Below are 19,236 nucleotides of genomic sequence, written 5' to 3'. Positions count from 1 at the left end.
CCATACAGGTGGGTCAATAAGATTATTGCTGTTAGTCTCTTATGGGCAAGGCCCCTAATTCCAGCTCTTCTGGGTAAAGGAAGAAGTTTCTCTTGCGCCAGAAGCTAGAACTGACATTAGCTCTAAATAATCCGCATACTACGGAGGCACATCTTGGGGTGTCTGGTTCCGAAGCCGGCAACAACTGAAGAGCCTGAAGTTGGGGGAAGTTAAGTCACCTGCCCAAGGCCAAAGCACAACAGGAATGGTGAGGCTGACGTTACAACCCGGGTCCCCTTAACTCCCTGGCCCCTGGTCCTCTCTACCCCCAGGAAAGCATCCTTCAATTGCACGTGTTCCTAAGAGGCCCGAGTAACTTGGAGAACCCAGCCAACAGGCAGGAGACGGGAGGAGGCAGCGCGAGCGCGCAGCGCCGCCAGGAGGCCGGTCCCGCGCGGCCGCCACTCCCCCAGCAGCTCCGTCCACGCTCGCAAACTGCGGGAACTCCCAAGTTGAAACTCGCGCGCGCACCCCCGACACGGCCGAGTTGCGCAGACACTGGAGAGACGCGACCCTGGCGCCGGTCACTCAAGCCGGGGCTCGACGGGACGACCCCCGGAGGGAGCCTCACTCCCCGCCGCGAGGCCGACGCGCACCCCAAACCCGTTCCTCCGGGGGCCGAGGCCGGAAGGGGCCGCAGGGGGCGGAGACTCCGGGCGCCCGAGGCACTCAGGGAGCCGGGCGGGCGCCGGGCCCGCAGAGCGCGGGGTGGGGAAGGGGCGGGGAGTCCCGGGACTGGGACACCGGAAGGGACCGCCGCGGAGGCGGTTACGAACCCCACACACTGAAACGGCGCGCTGTGGTCCGGCCGCGCTCACTCACCTCCCCCGTACACGCCGCCGCTCATGGCTGCTGTCGGCGCGATTCCTACGCTGAAGGCCACCCGGCGACGTGGCTGCAGTGACGGCGTCCGCGAGTCCTGAGAAGCGCTAGCCTCTGACCCCCTTAACTTCCACCGCCACCCCCCTCAGGCAACAAAGCGGCGTCCACACACGCGGTGCGCAGTCACACTTGCTGTCCTCTCTTCACAGCCAATCACGAGAGGTCCGGCTGTCCTTCAGCCAATGATAACTGGGCTCTGGGGCATCCTGCCGCGGCAGTGTCATGTTAGCCAATCGAAGGCAGCCATCGGGGCGGGGAGCGGGAAAAGCGACAAAAGGAGGGAATCAATTGGGCCGCAGAGCTGGAGGGGGTGGAGTTATCAGAGTGGGCGGGAGTAGGCGGTGGTGAGAGCAGGACTGGGAGGAGGAAAGTGTAGGGGTGGGTCCAAGGTTGTTCTGTGCGCCGAGGTGTCCTGGGAGCCCGGTGAACCTCTGAAAAATCTGGAAACGGGAAGGGTGTCTCTACGCGGTGATTCCGGGTTTGGGAGTGTGGCGATGCAGATTTTTTTTTTTCTGGAAAACATATTTTCAACTAGCTTTTGTGTTGAAATAATAAAAATGTTATGCTCCACTCTCGGGTATGGGAATCAGTTAATCAGAGAAACTGCTATGAGTCTGTAATTGTATAAAATTACAGACTTACTAGTAATTAAAAGAAGAAAGTGCCCAATTTAGGTAACAGTTTAAAATTCTTTTTTTTTTTTTTATCCTCACTTGAGGACATTTTTTGATATTTTGTTCAGATAGAGTGGGAGGGAGAGAGAGAGAGAGAGAGAAACATTGACGTGAAAGGGACACATCCAGTGGTTGCCACCGGCACAACCCAACCAGGGCTGGGGACAAACTGCGACCGAGGTACATGCCCTTAGCGGGAACCGAACCAGGGTCTCTCTGGACCCCAGGCTGACGCTCTAACTGCTGAGTGGCCAGGTCTAAAAGTTATTTTTTAAAGTGTCATCAGTCACTTTTGTTCTGTGAGACAAATAAAGAACAATGTAATCAGTACTCATCCAAATGAGTGCCCAGTATAAATACATCTCAAATCGGTCTCAGTCCCCTGTTCTGAAAGCCCAGTTGAGATCTGCACTGTCTCTTTTCCCTGGATTACTGCAACAACTTGTTGCTTTACCTCTTGGCCACACACTTGCTCTACAAAAACACCCAATTCTGTGACACAACTCCAACTCAGACCCTCAAGATCAGTGGTATACTTGCATTTGATAGCCCTTCTTAAATTGGTTTGTCTGGAGTTTAGACATAAAGGGCTGCTCTTAACCTGAAGAACAATTGAATAAAACCCCATTAGTCTCAGGGCCAACAGTGTGGCAGAAAATGATTGATGGTAGAGTGGGGAACACGGCTAGTGAGATTACTCTTTCCCATTGCCTTGACAGTGTAATTACCATATATCTGATCATCTTCAAAACCCTCACTCACCTAGGAGATAATGCAGAGGTCAGCAAAACTATGGGCCTGTGCCAAATGCAAGCTGCTTTCTGCTTTTGTATGGTCTATGAACTAAGACTGACTATTCCACTTCTCAATGTTTTTGTTTTGATTTTTATTCCTCACTGGAGGATTCTTGTCTGTTTATCATCAAATAGAGTGGGAGGGAGGAAGAAACAGAGAGACAGAAACATCGATGTGATAGAGCCACATCAACTGGTTGCCTTCTGCACGACCCTACCAGGGCCTGGGACTAACTGCAACCAAGGTATGTGCCCTTGACCTAAATCAAACCCACGACTCATTGGTCTGTGGGCTGACACTCTAACCGCTGAGCCAAACCAGCCAGGGTGACTTCTCAATGTTTTTTTAAAAATATTTTTAAGAATAATATTTTGTGACAGGTGAAAATTATATGAAATTTACATTTCAATTACTACAAAGTAAGATTCATGGGAAAACAGCCAAGCTTATTCATTTATGGCTACTTTTTTTCTATAAGGGTAGAGGTGAGTAGTTATAAAGGTTTTGCAATCCACTCAGCTGGGAAACATATTTACCATTCGGCTTCTTTATAGCTCACTGACCCCTGAGATAATGTGTGTAACACATCTAGCACAGTATACACCTAACTACTCTGTGTTAACTTGTTGCCCCCATGATTAAAGCTCTCACGGTAGGTGCATATCAAATACTAACAATATTTCTATTTGAACTGTACATTTTTATGTTTTCTGTGACTAATAAAACTGATGAATTATAAAATATGTGCTACTTTGGTAATAATTAAATATCAAAGATAATATTTTTGTTTATAATACCAGTAATTCATTTACATCAATTTACCATTTAAAATATAGTATTTCTTATAGAGCAAGTTAAATAGATTAGATAGATAGCGATCTCTCAGCAGTACTATTTCTATTATCTTCTGTGAATGTAGAAATAAGATACTATCTGGGCTGAAAAGAGTAAAATATTTGTTCCCCTAGTTCAGAGTACATCAGAAAATGAAACAGTTTAGCAGGGTTAGTGAGGACCACGCCCCTAGCCTTTAGGGTGGCTGAAGATGCTGTGATTGTTTTCAACCACTGAGAACACACTGGAGTGCAGGCGAATCTTCAGTCTGATACCACAAGGAAAACATCTTGAAGAAATATTGGAAAGTCATGATTAGATGTTTATATTTAAAGTAAGGGTGTTGCTTCATTTAATAATTTAGAAATATATTAGAAAACATACATTTATATAATTTCAGGTCAGCTTTTTCTCTTAATGTATCATTGGGTACACTGCTTTAATAAACCATTGAAATGAACTTCAAATTAAAAGAACTTCACAGTACATCTGACATACCAGGATTAATCACATGTTAAAGTACATAAAGGTGCACACTTACACCCTTCATAAATTTTAATCAGCAAAAACATGCAACAGGGTACTAAGATCATTGGCTGTAAAGTATTGAATTGCTGGAGGAATTGACTGTTGAAAAAGGAAACCTATTCAGCATCTTAAGTAAACATGTCAGGGGACTACACAACCACAGTAACAATGACATTATTTCCGTAGAGGGGAGACATACTATAGAAGTTTGCTTTCTTCCATTCTTCATAATTAGAAAAACTGGCAGAACATTAAAAGAAAAATACTGAACCAGCAGAATCTACAAAATATAAAATATATGAGGGTTTTTTTGCATCAATATTTCTCCTCTGTACCCTAATGTTTTCTCTAAAGTCTTTGCCCAACCTACGTTAATGTAATTGATAGCTGATCAGATTAAAAAACAACAAAAACACAACAAATCAAGGTTATGTCTGTATGTCAATTCTCAAGGGCATGATAACATCAAAACAAACAATGCTTGAAATTCCTGCCCCCTCCCCCAGCCAGCAGATTCTGTGTCAACCTAGAAATAAAAGGTATTGGAGTAACCTGTATGTAAACTTGTGTAACCCACAGTAGATGTTCAGCGGTTGACTCTGAGTGCAGATATATAAAAATAGTGCTCTTTCAGAAATCCTTTGTAATCTGAAAGCATCAAGAATTTCCTGAAGTACCTGAGTGCAATACTTGGTTTTGCCTCATGGGGCCGCTGCTCTTCCATTCCTGTAACGCTACACAAGAACTCGAGGCTGCAGCCTCCTTCCTTTTTTCACCAACTTTTTCAGAATTCAGATTATGGAATCACGCACAGCGGTCATTACAAAATGTTATTGATCTTGTCCTCTGTCTCAGCCTTTAACAAGTTCAGAGTTGAAGAAAAATTGCAACTGTTATAATGCAAGCTAGGGAACATTCAGCAGATTATCATCTGTTAAGAAGAATGACACAAAAATGTATTTGGAATTATTTAAATTCATGCTGCAAAATATATGCCATTAGCATGTATGACAAGCAAATTTAAATATACATTTTTGTGTGTTTCTGTGTGTATGTATAAGGGGTCATAAATACTTTTTATCAAAGATACAAAAAATATAATACTCATGCAAGCACCACTGAGATAAAGGATACATATCTGCAGTGTGGCGTTTTTCACCAATAGATTCATGATCAATCAGATTCACACATCTATTTGCCATTAGAATAGTAAGAGATCTTCTAGCCATTCCAAATAATATGAAGCAAATTAAATTATATTTAGTCATAGCTGGTACCTTATAACATACCTATAGATTTGTAATAGATGAGTATTAATAACGTTCAAAGAAAAAATGAAAAAAGATGGTTTTATAAGTCTTTATTGTTATTTCATTATCACTTAAAAAATTTCTTTGCTCACCTGACATAGCGCTTGTGAGAAATCACAAAACAAGTAAGAAATATCAGCATTTAATCAACTGATGCTGTGAGGTGGCACCATGCCACCTTGAGTTACTTTGGGGCAAGTCATGGGCTTCCCACTGACCTAGATCAGTGCCAACGCCACATTATGGGCTGTTACACAGCCCAAGGAGCAACACTGAACTGAGTCCAAGGTTCTTGTTCTGTAATGTTTCTTTAGAACCCTTGAAACTGTTTTGGAATTGGAAGGATTTCATCTGCCATATAATAATAATGACCACAAATTAATGACTTCCTAATATGTGCTATGGTAGGAAATGTGGTTCATATCTAATATTTCCCATGTAATCCACAGAACCTCCCCATGGGGGTTTTATTTTTCAATAGTTGTGTGCTGCTGCAAGTTGCCCAACATCACACAGCTATTGAAAGAGTCCAGACCTGAATCTAAGGCTGTCTGATCCTACCAAGCATGCTCTTCCTACTTCCTAAGATTCCTTTTCCTTTCTACTTCCTTTACACTTCTAGTAAACTTTAAAAACTATAATTTAAATTTTTATTATATGCATTTCTATAAATCACACACACACACACACACACACACACACGCACACACACATCCTTTTTAAAAGCAAAAGGTACAAAAAGATATACAGGAATGTCTCCCACTTGAGTCTTCCTTATCAGAGATGGTTCTATTCTTCTATAAGTAATTATGTAGACATATACCTTTCCCCCCATTTTTTCTGATACAAAATGGTAATTCACAGTAAGCCAGTGAGCTTTAAAAAGCATTCTCCTCACCCTGGCTGGTGTGGCTCAGTGGATTAAGCATTATCCCATGGACTGAGAGGTTCCCCATTCGATTCCTGGTCAGGGCACATGCCTGGTTTTCAGGCTGGATTCCAGCAGGGGGTGTGCAGGAGGCAACAGATTGATGTTTTGCTTTCCCAACAATATTTCTCTCCCTCTCCTTTTATCTCTCTCTAAAAAATCAATAAAAATATATTCTTAAAAAAATCATTCTCCTTGGAAACTAGTTTTAAGATGTTTACTTTTGAACATGTTTATTTAAAAAATTTAGTAGGTAGTCTACACACATGCATAGAACTGAAGCAATACAAAAGAGTGAAAAGCAAGTCTCCTTCCTTCCAACCCTTGAAATTTCTTAGTTCTCCCCCAGAGTGAACCACTGTTAACCATTTTCTTTTGTAGCTTTCCAGAGATAGGCTTTTCAAATAAAAGCATATATTTGCATCCCTCCCCTCTACTATTTTTGTTTATTTACCTAAGACTAGCTAGCGTACTGAACACGTTTTGCACCTTTTTTCACTTAATATCTTGGAGATCATTCCATGTCAGTAGATATAATTCTATCATATTCATTTTTCACATCAGCTCAGAATTCCATTATATGTATACAACATAATTGATTTCACCAGTTCTCTATACATGGACGCTTAAGTTATTTCTAGTTTTTTGCTAGTATAAAGACTACTGCAATGACACTTTTTTCTTTATGCGTACATTAAGAGAATTTTTATGCAGCATGAATTCCCAGAAGTAGGTCACGGGGAATATGTATTTATTTTAAGGGTCATTGCCAAATTACACAGATTATACAATTTATATTTCCACACTAACAAGTTTGGGAGTATACTTTTTCATCCTCACCAACACAGAACTTTATGAAACTTCTCTCAAGAGGGAGCTTTTATATAAGACGTTTTATTCATTCACAAGAAGTTTAGGTAGAGCCTCTGATTTCACTGATTGTACCATTAATGGTGCACCAGATCCAGGACTTCATTTGGGAGCTTCTAGACACTGGATGGCAAGAGCAAGCTGAACCTTTGATCAGCTAATTCATTGAACGTTCACTCTTGACCAGGCGTGGGGAATACAAGAGGAAATGAGCCACGGCTCCACTCAAGGACTGTTAAGGGTCCTCACGTTAAGAGAAAGTGGCTGCCAACACATTCCAGCTGCTACTTACAAATGGATCCCAAATGTTCATTTAAGCTTAGGCTTCCACCAAAGCCTGAGAAGAAATGGGTGGTGGTTACACAATCCTTCCATTTGAAGTCTTTTATCTGCACTCTAGCATATGAATAAGACAGTTGCAAACAAAAGAGAAGGTATATGGCACTCCTAATAGGTAGTGTTCACATTTTCATTGCCATATGCACTGTATCTCTAATTAGGGAACAGGTTATAGCCTTTGTGTTGTTTTTAAATTTGTATTGATTTTAGAGAGAGAGAGGGGTTTGTTGTTCCACTTATTTATGCATTCCTTGGTTGATTCTTTTTTTTTTTTTAATCCTCACCCGAGGACATTTTTCCATTTTTCCATTTTTTGTTCAGCTAGAGTGGGGAGGGAGAAAGAGAGAAACATCGATGTGAAAGGGACACATCGAGTGGCCACCACCCGCACAACCCAAACAGTGCTGGGGACAAAGTGCAACTGAGGTACATGCCCTTAGCGGGAACCGAACCCGGTCTCTCTGGACCACAGGCCGACGCTCTACCGCTGAGCCAAACCGACCAGGGCCCTTGGTTGATTCTTGTATGTGCCCTGCCCTGACCAGGGATCAAACCCGAAACCTTGGTGTATCAGGACGATGCTCTAACCAACTGAACTACCCAGCCAGGGCCATAGCCTTTGTTTTGTTTTGTTGGCAGGTAGGGAGAAGGTATTCTTTAGTTCTGTGGGTTTTTTTTTGGGGGGGGGTGGATGGGGCAGGAGAACATCAAAGTTTTTAAGAAAAAACATATGAGAAACAGAGCAATTAATTATTAATTACAAAATCATCAGTTTTTGCAGATGATTCAAGTAACTGCATTCTCCCAGCTCTACCTGAACTGACTATAAGAAAGCCTATGTTTAAGCTCACCATTATGTGGGCTAATTTCTAATAAATATGTCAAAAAAGTGCCCATAATCCAGCTCTGGCTGGATGGCTTAGTTGGTTGGAGCATCATCCTATACAACAAAGGGTTGCCGGTTTAATTTCCTGTTAGGGCACCTGCCCAGGTTTCTGGCTCTATCCCAGGTAGGGGGCATACAGGAGTCAGCAGATCCATGTTTCACTCACATCGATTTTTTTTCTTGCTCTTTCTCCCTCTAAAAATCAATTTAAAATCTTTTTAAAAATAAAATAAAATAAACATATCCTTGGGTGAGAATTTTTTTTTTAAAGTTCCCACAATCCAGATAGAAAAACCCAATCACTGAAGAATTTGAGCACTATATTAGGTCCTAATTAGACTATTGTATTTAATCAACACTGTGAGGTTATGATTCTTGAGTTCAGCCTCTCATTCCCACCCCTCTTTACACGTGTAGTTTATAGAATCATATTACATATGCTACTGTAAAATTGTTCACCTTGCTTATCAACTGTCAGACTTCAATAAACTCACACAGGGTTAAAAAGCCTCAGATTTTACTGTTCGTACCATCAGCAGTGCGCCAGATCCAGGAGTATGTTTTGGGGGCTCTGGATTCTGGATGACAAAAGCAAGTAGAAATTTACAAGTTGAAACTTTGATCCCTTCATATGGTTCTGTCAGCTGCTGGCAGCATCCGAGTTGTTCCCACTGGGCCACCTGGGCCACAGGAAGAAGCAGAGAGGTAGCAACGCTCCGGGAACCTTTCAGTGTCTGTCCCCTGGGAAATGTGAACAGATTCTGAAGGATTTCATACATTATCTCTTCTGAAAGGGTCTTGAATAACATTTGACAGTAACATTTGTGATTGCATTTGCTAGTTTTCACCAAGAATCCTTAATTTAAAAAGTTTCCTATAATTGCTCAACTTCACATTATCACTATGCTCATAATCACAGCTATTAACTAATATTCACTGAATTATGTTTAATAAAACACCAACTGCTGACCCTGAGAACACACAGGAATACGGCAAAGAAGACCAGGAAAATATATATATTGTCACAAGTACGTAGAGCAGATAAGCGTTGAAAAGGAACAGAGACATGAAAATGGTTGTACTGACTAGTAGAGTTATGTGTATGATTTTTAATGTTTCATTTTGTGCCATAAATGGTTTTTAACATGATTGCTTTTTGAAACTTTAATAAATAAAAACACATCTAAAAATTTTACACTAAGAAAATAATTTTACAATTCTAAATTGATATTTTCATCTCCAGGTTAACATTTTGGTACTTTCAGACTTTTTCCCTAGCTTGCACTATCTCTTCATTTATGTAAAAAAATATATATATAATTTTATAATTATAATTTTTTATATATAGTAATATATATAGTTACACACAATTTTATTTATATAATTTTCTTCCTTTTTTTTTTTTTGGTACATGCCTTTAGCGGGAACCAAACCTGGGACTCTCTGGTCTGCAGGCTGATGATCCAACCACTGAGCCAAACTGGCCAGGGCTTATTTATATAATTTGATAGTTAATAAATAATAACATTATATAAATATGTATTTATTTCTGAAACATGCATTTTTCACTTAATATCATTTTGACAGGTTTCCAGAATATTGTATAAAGATGTAAATAATTTTTTTAAATTATTGTTTAGAACAGGGGTCAGCAAACTATAACGTGAGGGCCAGTCACCTATTTCTGTTAACAGAGCTTTAAGTTTCAACGGAACACAGTCATGCTCTTCTGTTCCCATATTGTCTGGGGAAGTTTCTGGGCTCAACTGCAGGATCGAGTAGTTATAAAATAGGCGTTATGCACCGCAACCCTAAAATATTTATTACCTGGCATTTTATGAAAAAGAAAGCCTTTACATATCATTGCAGCAATTGCCTATTGATTGACGTTTCAATCATTTCTAATTTCCTGCTGTTAAAAATATTTATTTACATTAAACCATAGTTTTCTCTTGTATGATAAGTATCTTAGGTGTGTCTGCATATTTATGAATATTTATTGATATACAGAAGCTTTTAAAAATTATATTCATATTACTACATCAATTTTTTTAAATATGTTTTTTATTGATTCTTTAGAGAGAGAGGATGGGAGAGATAGAAACATCAATATGAGAGAGAAACATCAATTGGCTGCCCCTTGCATGCACCCTTCTGGGGATCGAGCCGGAAACCCGAGCATGTGCCCTGACCAGGAATCAAACAGGGACCTCTCAGTCCACGGGATGATGCTTAATCCATTGAGCCACATTGGCTGGGCTACATCAAATTTTTTTTCTTTATTGATATTAGAGAGAGAGGAAGGGAGAGAAAGATAGAAACATCCATGAGAGAGAACATGAATTGGCCACCTTCTGCATGCCCCCCACTAGGGATTAGGCCCAAACCTGGGCATGTGCCCTGACTCGAAATTGAACCTGTGACCTCTTGGTGCATGGGTCGAGGCTCAACCACTGAGCCACACTGGCCAGGCTACATCAAATTTTTTTTTTTATTTTTAAAAATTGATTTTTAGAGAGAGAAGAGGGGAGAGGGAAAGAGAAACATCAATGGGAGAGCCAAACCTTGATCTGCTGCCTCCTGCATGACCCCCACCCAAGACTGAGCTGGAAACCCAGACATGTACCCTGATAGACAACCTTCAGTACATTGGAGGACGCCCAACCAACTGAGCCACACCAACCAGGGCCATCCATCTTTTTCTTTTTCTTTCTTTTTTTTTAATCCTCACCTGAGGACATTTTTTGCATTTATCTTCAGATAAATCACAAGGGGGAGAGAGAGAGAGAGAAAGAGAGAGAGAGAGAAACATCGACGTGAGAGAGACATATCAACTGGCTGCTACCCACACGACCCCGGTCAGGGCCAGGGACAAACTGCAACCGAGGTACATGCCCTTAGCCCATCCATCTTTTTCTTCATGATTTTTGCCTTTAGTATCATGCACGGAAAGGTACATAGCTCACTGTGCTGAATTTTTCAGTACTTGGATGGGCCTGGTCATCCTTTTCCCATTTACATCAGAAAGATTGCTTAAAACCAAAGCAGGAAGAGACTAGCGGCGGCCCAGGACTCAGCCTCCCTGCCCTGGCTGTGCTTCAGCTGCTGGCATCTAAATTGACCTTCCTGGGCTCTGACTGAACTTCTCTATTTCCTCACTAACCCCAAATTCTGACCAGCCCCTGAAAGAGCCCGGCCTGCCTGGCCTTGCTGTCCTCACTCAGCCTTCCCAGGACTCTGCCCATGCCACTGGTTGGCCAGGCACAGCCAGACTCAGAATGCCAACCTCACCCGGCTGCCAGGACTGCCCGTACTCGCTCATGCCCTCCAAACCCGTCTCACACTGTTGGCTGCAACTTTTGACCTCCTGGCTTGCCCTGTTGTGTAGTCACTATCTCTGAAAGGCTAACAGAACCATTGCCAAGTTAAATTCCTCTCCAGATAGTTCTTTGTGTATGGAGTTTATATACATAAGTATTTATTACTTAAGAAAAATCCAACTAGCCCTCTGAAGACAACGCCTCTCATACTTTCAAATGCCTGAACTAAATCACAGCATACTTCGAATACCATTCAGAAAGAGATTCCACGGGGCCAGGGAGAGAGGTGGGATGACAGTGTCTATATGTAATGAAATTACAGTGAACAATTTTTAATGAAAATAAACTGAGTCCAGCTGGTGTGGCTCAGTGGTTGAGCATTGACCCCCCCCCCCCCCATGCAGCAAGAGGTCACTGGTTCGATTCTCGGTCAGGACACATGCCCAGGTTGTGGGCCTGATCCCCAGTGGGGGGCATGCAGGAGGCGGCCAGTCCATGTTCTCTCTCATCAACGTTTCTCTCTCTCTCTCTCCCTCTCACTTCCTCTCTTTCTAAAAATAAGTCAATAAAGAGAAAAAAAATTTTTTTAAGAAAATAAACTGATTCAGAAGACCTAACGAATGATACTACAGCATAATAATTTATAGGACAATGTGGAATTTTCATTAAAATTTAAAAGGTACTTTCTTTTTAAGTTTAAGAAAATTTATTGTCACAAGATTTTTCTTGCTCTCTTAGGAATTAATTTTCTCATAAATTATACAGAATATCTTGCAAAAAGTAAATACATGGAATAGCTATTTCTAAAAAGCAATGTTTTTCACCCTGGCTGGGTAGCTCAGTTGGTTGGAACATCATCTCGATACACCAAGGTTGTGCGTTCAATCCCTAGTTAGGGCACATAAAACGCAACCAATGAATGCATAAATAAGTGGAACAGCAAATCAGAGTTACTCTCTCTCTCTATCCTTCCCTCCCTTTCCATCTCTCTCTCTCTCTCAAATCAATTAAAAAAAGTAAAAGCAATATTTTTTCTTTTATCCTCTCTCTCAGTTGTTGTTGTTAATTATCACCTGAGGATACTTTTTTCATTGATTTTTTCAGATAGAGTAGAAGGGAGGGAGGGAAGGGGAGAGAGAGAGAGAAAGAGAGAGAGAGAGAGAGAGAGAGAGAGAGAGAGAGAGAGAGAGAGAAAGGAACCCTGATGTGAGAGAGACACATTGATTGGTTGCCTCCCACCCGGCCAAACCTGCAACCCAGGAATGTGCCCTTGACAGGGATGAAACCTGAGACCCTTGGTCAGAGGGCTGACGCTGGAACCACTGAGCCAAACTGGCCAGAGCTGTCCTCTCTCTTTTGTCATTCATAGCTCTCTTCAAATCTTTCCAGAATGAATTTCCAGTTCTTTTCATACTGACGAACATAACTTCAAAACACCTTGGAATCTGTGTACATGCATAAATTTCTGAGAGAATTTAGCTGTTACTTCTATTAAATTTTAAAGATGAGGAACAGCAAATGAAAACCCTTCATTATTTTGCCACCTAATTCCAGCCCTCATTTTCTTGCCTTTTCCTGACATTAGGAAGTCAGAGCCTGTATTCCTCTTAATTGTCTCCTTCGATGTTCTCCTCCGGACCGCAGGCCGACGCTCTAACCGCTGAGCCAAACCGGCCAGTCCTTCGATGTTCTCTATTGATGCTGTAACAAGGTATCACAAAAGTAATGGTTTAAAACACCACCAATTTGTTCTCTTACACGTCTGAAGACCAGAAGTCCACAAGGTCTTAGGGGGAATATCAAAGTGTCTGCAGAGCTGTTTCTTCTGAGCTCGAGGAGAGAATCCATTCCTTGCTCTTTCCAGCTTCCAGAGGCTGCCTGCATTCCTTGGGTCCTGGTCCCACATCACTCCAAGCTCTGCTTCTGTCCACACATCTGACTCTCACCCTCTTGCCTATATTTTATAAGGATCCTTGTGATTATATTGTATGCACCTAGGTAATCGAGGATAATCTCCCAATCTCAAGGTGTTAACCTTAATCACATCTGCAAAGTCCCTTTTGCCATGGGAAGTAGTATATTCACAGGTTTCAGGGATTAGGAAATGGACATCTTTGGGGGGCGGGGGATGGCATTATTCTGTCTATTACAGACGGAGTCCTAATCCAGTCATATACTGAATCTACTTTAAAATTTTGCTTAGATTAACACACTAATAGGAAAACACCACTAATATTTTCTGCCTTTAAAACTAAAGTATCAAAGCAATAGCTATGTCCATGAAAAGAGTCAAAAGAGGACATGAGGGCAGATATATTTCTGTAATGATCTATTTCTTTAATTGTATTATCACCTATCCTCTGTTAGCCCTCCCTTTTCATACTCCAGCTCCATCCATTCTCATATCTCCCAAGCCTCGCCTTTAATTAGGATCTCCTGTTGGGCGTTAGGAACTCCCTGTTCCAAGGTCAACAAGCTCCCCTACATCCTTGAACACACTGTCTTAAACACAGTTCATGCCTCACTATGGTTACAACTTGTTTTTTCTCTGATGCCACTGTTACCTCAATGGAACACTACTTCCTACCACGTTCCCCATTACTCACAGGGTAAGGAGGCATTGGCGTATTTTATTTCATAGCTACCTTGCTATTTTTTTCTCCACTACGCCTCCCAACACCATATCTGTTTTGGAAGGAAGCCTAAGCTATTCACTTAGGTTTCTCTTTTCCCACCTTCCTTATTATCATCTACGAAAGTTCAGGGGGCCCTTCACTCTCCTTGATCATTTCGGAATCTAACTCCTTTTCTCTATTCCATCCACTGCCATGAACCCCAACAGTCACATATAAACTTTCCAACAGTCTAACCTCACACTTCTTATAGGCATCATTCCCTAAGCTTCACATGACCCGTCTCCTTGACAGCTGGGTCCACTTAACCCTCGTTCATTGATTAGCCCCGATCTGCCTCGGTCAAAAGCCTGGGAGAAGGTCTGCATCACCGTTCAGAGAGCTCAAGTTAAACAGACCTTCTTGCTGCTGAACTCTTCCTTTATGTTTCATTCTAGAAACTGGGCTTCAACTTGATATCAAGAGTTGGGAGGGCATTGGAGGAGAAGGGTGAAAAGGTGAAGGGATCAAGAAGGATAAATTGGCAGTTATAAAAACTTACAGGATGTAAAGTGTAGTGTAGAAAATACAGTGAATAATATTGTAATAACTATGTATGGTGCCTGATAGATACTAGGTTATCATTTTGCAAGTTATAGAAATGTCTACTCAATGTGTTGTGCACCTGAAACTAATATAATATTGTACATCAACTGTAATTAAAATATTTTTAATTTTTAAAAATAAAAATAAATTTACCAAGGAATAAAAGTGGATTTCATCTTATTTTTCTGTGTTTAAATCTCTATGACAATGTCCTAATTTCTCCATGGGTCTTGACCTCTTTCCTCTAAAACTTCAGTCCAAGGCTGGGGTTTTATCCATGAAAAACTTTCTTGGTACCTAAAACCTGCCTCTGGGTATCGTCTCAAGTTTGAATATTACTTTAACCAGGTTCAAGCAGCCACATCCTCCCTGAGGTTCACCATTCCCTTGAACCCTAAATTTTATAGGTTCACACATTTCCTGACTACTATGTTCTGCTTGCTTGACGAGACATTCTCCCTGTACCGACAGAGACCCTGGCACTTACCTGCTCACCCAGGTAGACTGGTCCAGCTTCAGTTCCGTCTACCCCACCAGGCTGCAATGAACTTTTCTGTGACCAGCTGTGAAATGCAATGTGATGATACTGCCCCCAGGCCCAGCTTTCAACTACTCTCTCTCTCCAAACGAGACTGTCTTCTCCCTCTGTTCTCCAGTCCCTACCATCTGTCTTGCCCCACAGGCCCCCTACTTCTTTCTTGCATCACTTGCTTCCCTCACTGCTCCAGGACAATCCAACCATTTCAGAGTCTCGACTCTCCTGGTTTCTCTGCCATGTTCTCTCTGCCAGTATTGTAATCTTGGTTAGGCTATTTACAAAACTCCTTTAAGAGTGGCAGTAGCTTTAAGAGACACGCGTCCTTGCCCTGGCCAGTTTGGCTCAGCGGTTAGAGCATTGGCCCGCGAACCAGAGAGACCTGGGTTCGGTTCCTGCTAAGGGCACGTACCCCGGTTGCAGTTTGTCCCAGCCGCGGTTGACACATCGATGTTTCTCTCTCTCTCTCTTCCGCCATCCTTCCCACTCCCTCCCGCTCTATCTGAAGATAAATGCAAAAGTGTCCTCCAGTGAGGATTAAAAAAAAAAAAGAGACATGTGTCCTTTGCCGTGTTCTCTTTCCTTTGGCTGCACGAGCGCAATGTTCTCTGAATGAGGAAAGTGACTCGGAATGATCTACATGGACATGCAAAAAAAGAAGAAACAACTCTTTGATGTTCTAAGTCTTTGAGATTAGGGTTTTTTTATTTTATAGCATAATCTAACCTATCCTGACAGACACTGATCCTCCCATTTATTTTCTCCACTCCTGTTTCCAAACTCTAGTGGACCTGGTTGTTTTGGCTGACAAGCACTCCTTTGGAAAACCACCCCTTTCTCACTTTGGGTCTGTGTGATTCATGGCTTCAAGGGTGAATGTAGGACCCAGATCCAGACTATCAAACTAACCCCTTGGCCCCAGGGATTAGTCCAACTCTGGGCATATTACCCAAGCTGGGGCAGTTATAATCTACACTGGGGTTTGGGCTGGAAAAAATGGGAAAGAAGTGCTCTTTTTGTGGGCGTTTGCTAAAGCAGGCAGACTGTATTCTTGGAACTGCCCATGGCTATCTTAAAAAGTGGAGCCAAACAATGAAGAGAAACATATTTTTGATGACACTGTTTGAAGCCCTGGATTTAATCATGCTTTGAATCATACTCCTTAGGCTTTGCTGTTATGTCAGCCAATAAATTTCCTTTTTTCCTTAATCTAGTCTGAATTGTGATTTCTGTCACTTGCAATAGAAAGAGTGCTGAATAAAAGAGCTGCGAAGCATTAACAGAAACATCAGGAATCTATACAATTTTTCCTTATGTTTTTATGCTATAGACTAGCAACCGACTTCTCCCTGGAATCAGCAGTCCCATGTTCAGCTTTATTTACTTCCTATTGTATTCCTCATGGTGACTATTCCAAACATTTCTGTTCTCCTTAATTCCTTTCCCATTCTCTAAGATGAACTAGCCTTTCGCTTCTCTCAAAACAAATCCACCTATCCAGAGCTTCCTCTTCTTTAATCTTATTCCTATTTATTCTCATCTATCCACATCTTTCCAAAGTTAACCATATCACTTGTTCCTCCTCTGATGGCTTTTGGGTCCTGCTGTTCCTTGTATATTTCTGACCACTCCTGTGTCTCCATTTCCTCCTTCTGCAGCCTGGGGACAGCTATCCTCTCTTCTCCTTCCAGTGAAGATCCTTAAATACCTCATCCGTTCCTTTATCTGTCACCCATAGGCAAATAGCTTTCAAATCTATATGTTCTAGTTTGACCTGCTAGACTTTTCATTCACATGTCCCAATTGGAAAGGTACCTCAATCCCAACACATCCAAAGTTGAAATTATTGTTCTGTTCCAAAATTCAAACTGTTATTTTAGGGAATCTCAGCCTCCTCTGTGCCTTCAGATCCAATTAGTTACCATGTCCTATGAATAGCACTCTATAATGCCTCTCCAGACTATACCCTCTTTACTACACATACAGCTACTAGTTCTGGCTTTTATTATTTTTGTCATAGACTCATGCAACGATTGCCGCAGTTGCCCTTGGATGATCAGAAATCAGAAAGCCAAAAACAAAATGAAGTGAAAAGGCACAAAATGAAGTTTTAGGTTGCTACCTCTTGTCCAGGCACATACATCAGCTCAAGACTCTCAGTTGGATGCCTGCTAGAGCTATGTCATTTATAAGTTAGGTCTCGTTATTTCACACCCCATATCATAACCTCAGCACACTTGGAAATAGGGCATCCGTATTCAACAGCCATTACTGCAAAATTCTTTTTTTTTTTTTTTTATCCTCACCCGAGGATATTTTTCCATTTTTTATATAGATAGAGTGGGAGGGAGAGAGAGGAAGGGAGAGAGAGAGAGAAACATCGACGTGAAGGGACACATCGAGTGGCTGCCACCCACACGACCAACCAGGGCCGGGGACAAACTGCAACCGAAGTACGTGCCCTTAGCGGGAACCGAACCCGGGTCTCTCCGGACCGCAGGCCGACGCTCTAACCGCTGAGCCAAACTGGCCAGGGCCATTACTGCAAAATTCTTATGTGGACCTCATGACCCCACTGAAAAAAAATATTTTTAAATATGTTTTTATTAATTTTTTTTTTCAGAGAGAGAGGAAGGGAAAGGGAGAGAAAGATAGAAACATCGATGTGAGAGAGAAACATCACAAACCTCCTGCACACCCCCTATTGGGGATCAAGCCCACAACCCAGGCAAGTGCCCTGACTAGGAATTGAACCCAGACCTCTCAGTCCATGGGATGACATTCAATCCACTGAGCCACACTGGCCAGGCCCCACTGGAAATTTCAAATGTGCTATTTTGAAAATATTGTAGAACATGTACACTATCACTGTTTTGTTAGACAGTGTTCTACTGACCTTATACCAGACACTATGACCCTATTGTTCCACTAGTATTCTCAACAGGCTTTTGTATCAAGGCTTAACAATACACATTACATAAACCTCAAATATGTGTGTTTAAACCTGTAAAGATCAGCCCCAATAGCAAGAACGTCTCCAGCCTCCACCTTTCCCCTTTGTAGCTCTTCCTCGTCAGAGGGTGGATCCAGTTCTTCCCTGAAGCACAGCACAGCTCACTAACCCTCTTTGAAAAGTTCTGTTGCTCACACTAACTACAGAATTCAACCCAAACTTGTTTGCCTGTAGTGCACTTGAGTTGCTAAGACAAAATATTATTAACTGGGTGAAAAACAAATGAATTTATTTCTGGAGGCTGGAAGTCCAAGATCAAGGTGTTGTCAGGGTTGGTTTCTTCTGAGGCCGCTCTCCTTGGCTTAGAGATGGCCACCTCCTACCTTTGTCTTCATGTGATTTTTTCTCTGGGTGCATGCACGTCCAAATATTTGCTTCTCATAAGGACATCTGTCATATTAGATTAGGGCCACCTTAATGAACTCATTTTAACCTGATTATCCTTTAAAGAACACTCATCTATGGTTTTTGAATAGTAGATTTGACTTTGACGTGCAGAGGTAGGGTATGCTGTAAGGATGCACTATTATGAGCAAAGCCCAGAGACAAGGAAACTAGGGAATGATGAGCAGCCATTTGGCTGGCTAGAATCAAATATGGGGGAATATATTTGAATAGTTTATGTCATGGGCTGAATTGGTTCTCCCCAAAATGTATATGTCCTAACCCCTAGTTACCTCAGAATGCAAGGGTATTTGAAGACAAGGTTTTTAAGAAGGTAGTTAAGCTAAAGTAAGGTCTTTAATGTGGGCCCTAACCTAACTTCTATCTTTTCTGCATTCATTGCAAACACTGAATTAGCCAATACTAAATGATTATTCCTAAGGGAAATACAGGATTAACTTTCTGGGAACCTCTGATCGCATTATTTTCCTCAACCAATCAATACATAACCTTCTGTTATGTGTGTTTCTGTTTAAAGACATCTTATTTAATATATTGTCAATTCTAAAACATTGAACTCACAGCCAGCAGCACTATAACTCATTCCTGAACAAAGTCTGTCGAACACACGTATTATCTCTGTGAGGCACAACACAGCTTTCTTGTGCTCAGGAAGTGTCC

General features: G+C 41.7%; 1 protein-coding gene across 1 annotated transcript in view; it reads right to left on the bottom strand.

Moving 5' to 3' along the window:
* The window catches only part of LOC118617331 (actin-like protein 6A), a 31,374-nt gene extending 30,322 nt beyond the window's left edge, over positions 1-1,052 (bottom strand). Inside the window, exon 1 of the mRNA XM_036243216.1 lies at positions 862-1,052. Within this exon, the coding sequence (XP_036099109.1) occupies positions 862-886 (25 nt within the window). The 5' untranslated portion in view covers positions 887-1,052. The remainder of the gene's footprint in view (positions 1-861) is intronic.
* Between the last annotated feature and the right edge of the window lie 18,184 nt (positions 1,053-19,236).

Source organism: Molossus molossus, unplaced genomic scaffold, assembly GCF_014108415.1.
Source record: "Molossus molossus isolate mMolMol1 unplaced genomic scaffold, mMolMol1.p scaffold_m16_p_5, whole genome shotgun sequence".
NCBI classification, from domain to species: domain Eukaryota; kingdom Metazoa; phylum Chordata; class Mammalia; order Chiroptera; family Molossidae; genus Molossus; species Molossus molossus.
Note: the sequence above shows the minus strand (reverse complement) of the source record. Positions and strands in the feature narration are given on the sequence as shown.